The sequence below is a fragment of the Sitodiplosis mosellana genome, unplaced genomic scaffold (genome assembly GCF_009176505.1).
Source record: "Sitodiplosis mosellana isolate CC-2019 unplaced genomic scaffold, AAFC_SMos_1.0 Smas_scaffold_3461, whole genome shotgun sequence".
In the NCBI taxonomy this organism is placed as follows: Eukaryota; Metazoa; Arthropoda; class Insecta; order Diptera; family Cecidomyiidae; genus Sitodiplosis; species Sitodiplosis mosellana.
In genome coordinates this window covers 1-3,871 of record NW_022598703.1, presented here as the reverse complement: position 1 = coordinate 3,871, position 3,871 = coordinate 1, and the positions used below count along the sequence as shown (strand labels likewise).

The window sequence follows — 3,871 nt, the reverse complement described above, 5'->3', positions numbered from 1 at the left end:
TATTGTTGTAAGATTGTATAAATAAAAAAACTAAATCTAAATTGATTTATCGACCATACGATATTGACTGTACTTGACATAGGTATTTTTAGAATATTGGAATTTTCTCGATATGATTTCTTTTTGTTCATTCAATGAAGTTGATTCGATTAAAAATAAACGTTGTCTGACTCTCCTGGTAATATCAGTGCAATCGAATCTTGACGTTCACTATTGCTTGCGATGAATGTTCTTCATGTGCCTGTTCAAATTCGATTTCTGTGTAAATGTTGTGCGGCACAGGTTGCAGCGGAATGGTTTCTCGCCTGAATGTGTGTGCATGTGGCCTTTCAATTGCTCGTTGGATGAACGAAACCACTTCTTGCACAAGTAACACTCGTAATTGCGTCCATTGCAGTTTCGTTGGTGTGCCTTCCGTTTGTCGTTCTTCAGAAAACCGCGGTGACAAATCAAACACTTGAATGGAAGCTTTGTTGTATGTGTGATCATGTGCCTCTTGAGATCGCTTTTTCGAGAGAATTTTCTTGGACACTCTGTACACTGGAACGGGGTTTCACCAGAGTGAGTGTGCATATGACGAATCAAATGGGATTTTTTCAAACCTCCTCATGTGAATCTCTTTCGTCTTGATCTGAGAATCTTTCGTGACATTTTGAACAGCGGAATGGACGTGGACCGGCATGAAGCTTCATGTGTTTGCTTAGACTGCCTTTCTCTGAAAATTGCTTGAAACATTCTTTACATTCGAACAGTTTGTCACCACTGTGTACGCGCATGTGTTTCACCATCTGTGTCTTGAATGAACCAAACGAATTCTTGCACAAATAACATTCATAGCGGACAACTTTGCAATTGGCTTCGTGTTCTGTCTTCTCTTCCTTTCCATCGAATCCTTGCAAGCAGCCCAAGCAATGGAACAAAAACTCTTCGACGTGAACTTTCATATGAGCACGGAGACTTCGATTATTTGTGAAACGTTTCGGGCAAAGGGTGCATCCGTGTGGCTTCTCGCCAGTGTGTTTCAACATGTGTCGATTTAAAAGGAACTTATATTGAGCGGAATATTCACAAAACTCACATTTGTGTGGCTTTGATGTGTTTCCATGAGCTTTACTGCCTCGTTGCTGTGTGTTGTGTGCCTCAGTGTCACTTTGTGGTGGGCGCGAAAATTCTTTATTCTGTGATGGCGGATGCTGGTCCTGCTGGTTATCCATTGCTTGCTCCCCGTTATCAGCACTTGTCTTCACCTTCTCTTCTTTCTTTTCGTCACATTCGTTCTTCACCTCGGCCTTAACCCTTTGACGACCAATGGGACACATATGTCCCATTTTGTTTTTCATCTGTAATAACTACATTTTTCAACCAATTTTAGTAAAATTGGTTTCGTTTGAAAGAGAATTAATGTAGCTATCAGAAAGTACCATAATATTGGATATTTATTGTAAACGCAATTGGATAGAACACTCTAAAGTCAAAAAATCTTAACTTTTTTTCCAACTTTGGCCAAATGCTATATAATTTTAACGGTGGAACTTTTAAAGCTGAAAATTTGGAATAATGTGCGAAATGTCCATTACTTTCCAAAAATCATCGACTTTATTTAGAAAAAACGTTTTTTCCACTTTTTATTGCGTTTGGCGCGATGGGACATATGTGTTCCATTGGTCGGTAAAGGTAAATAAATACCCCGTATTTCCCTGTATTTTGGCCATTATTCGCGAATTTTCAAACACAAAAATTTACAAAAATATCATTAAATTCGTGATTAAATGGGCACAACAAAGCACAATTCAAACCATTTTCGGTTCAAAACAATTCTGAATATTTTAAAAACGAAAAAGATTTTACACGTAGTTCTTATGGGAGACATATTTTTTTCCATACAAAGGTAGTTACCGTTACTGACCAATGGGACATATATGTCCCATCATTTTTTTCATATTTCTAGTTAAAAAAATTAATTTTTGATAACATTTTTATTGTGGTTTTTGGGGTCGCTGAGCACGAATCTGCAATCAGAATTGCAAAATTCCCATCCGTTCAATCTTGGTCGTCAAAGGGTTAACCTCGTCCCAGCTCAAGTGATCAAAATCGTATTCAGCGTCACGTTCATTGAAACCAGGGACACGTACCGCACTGCGATGAGTCGATACCGAAACGTCAACCAATTCACCAACAGACACTGGCTCATACAGATGGGCGGACTATTTGATTAAGATTAATTAATCTTAATCAAACACCTAAAATTCGCGATGATTAATGCGACCACTTAATCACTTAATCGCTATTAATCATGATTAAGTGATTGTGCAATTGATTAATTAATCATCGATGATGATTAAGTTGTTGTCTTAATCACGATGTCACCGTGATTAACTGTGACAACTTAATCATGATTAAGTAAATTCTTAATCATGATTAAGATGTGATTAACGAAATGATTGTGTAGAATTAATTAATCATGATTAAGTAAATTTACTTAATCATGATTGTGTAAATAGTTAATCATGATTAAGATGTGATTAACGAAATGATTGTGTAGATTTAATTAATCATTAGACGCCATAAATGCAGAAATGTTGAAAATGATTCCCATTTTCCACAATCATTTCGTTAATCACATCTTAATCATGATTAACTATTTACACAATCATGATTAAGTAAATTTACTTAATCATGATTAATTAATTCTACACAATCATTTCGTTAATCACATCTTAATCATGATTAAGAATTTACTTAATCATGATTAACTATTTACTTAATCATGATTAAGTTGTCACAGTTAATCACGGTGACATCGTGATTAAGACAACAACTTAATCATCATCGATGATTAATTAATCAATTGCACAATCACTTAATCATGATTAATAGCGATTAAGTGATTAAGTGCCATCTTAATCATCCGAAAAATGATTGTGCAAGTGATTAAGTAATCGCAGAACGCCCACCTGTACTGGCTCCTGTTTGATAGCGAATGCATCAGCCGACTGAACGTTATTCGGAGTTACAGACGCCATCCGGCCATTCGATTCCAGTGGCTCATCAGAGCTGTGTCTTTTGTTTACAGCACTTTTCGTCGATTGCCTTAGAATCAATCGAGTCTTGATTTCTTTTTCCATATGGTGCTGAAGCGACATCTCACTGCGACAACGTAAGCTTCATACTCACAACAGAAAAAAGTGGCATAAGTTAAGAAGAAGAAGAAGAAGTGCACGGTGTATACTGTAGTTGACGTTGTCGCAGTGAGACGTCGCTAGCAGCAGTCATTTGACGGCTTTAATGTAAAGTAATACATGAAATCGAGGCTTGGAATCAATGAAAAGAATTTGACATTTCCGACACAGCAAAGAACATTTTTGAGGTTAGGTTTGTCGACACGAAAGAAACACAAATACTATCTGAAAATCTATTGAATTCTTGTTTTCCAAATGTATTCTAATCAATTGAAATGCATGATCCAAGTGAGCAAATTTAGATTGATGATAACAATGATTCAATAAGCAAGATTCTATTTTGTTTGTCCAATTTAAAACAACATTGAAGTCACCAGCACTCACTACTTGTCAATGGAACATTAAAATGTAATTACTTCCTTTCATTGTCCATTTTCTCCCAATGAGTTTCTGATTCCAGTCGACTTTTGATTGGGTTTTACAATGCGAATTAACTTGTAATTATTTCACAACAATCAAGTCCGATTCTAATTGCGTTGAATCGAAATGTAATTTATTTACTTGTAAATTAAAAGTTGCTACGCCAGAAGTAGCGTGGCTGTGAAACGTGTTTTCGCCTTGAATGTCACCGTAGAAAAGAATGTCCATTAGGGTGTTTTCGGTATTAAATAAACAGAAAATGGTAGTTTTAG

General features: G+C 36.1%; 1 protein-coding gene across 1 annotated transcript; it reads right to left on the bottom strand.

The window, feature by feature from the left end:
- Window positions 1-596: 596 nt before the first annotated feature.
- LOC129571817 (zinc finger protein 699-like) lies at window positions 597-1,214 on the bottom strand. The gene has a single exon (XM_055451671.1). It carries the CDS (start codon window positions 1,212-1,214, stop codon window positions 597-599), a length of 618 nt encoding a protein of 205 aa, XP_055307646.1.
- Window positions 1,215-3,871: the final 2,657 nt, after the last annotated feature.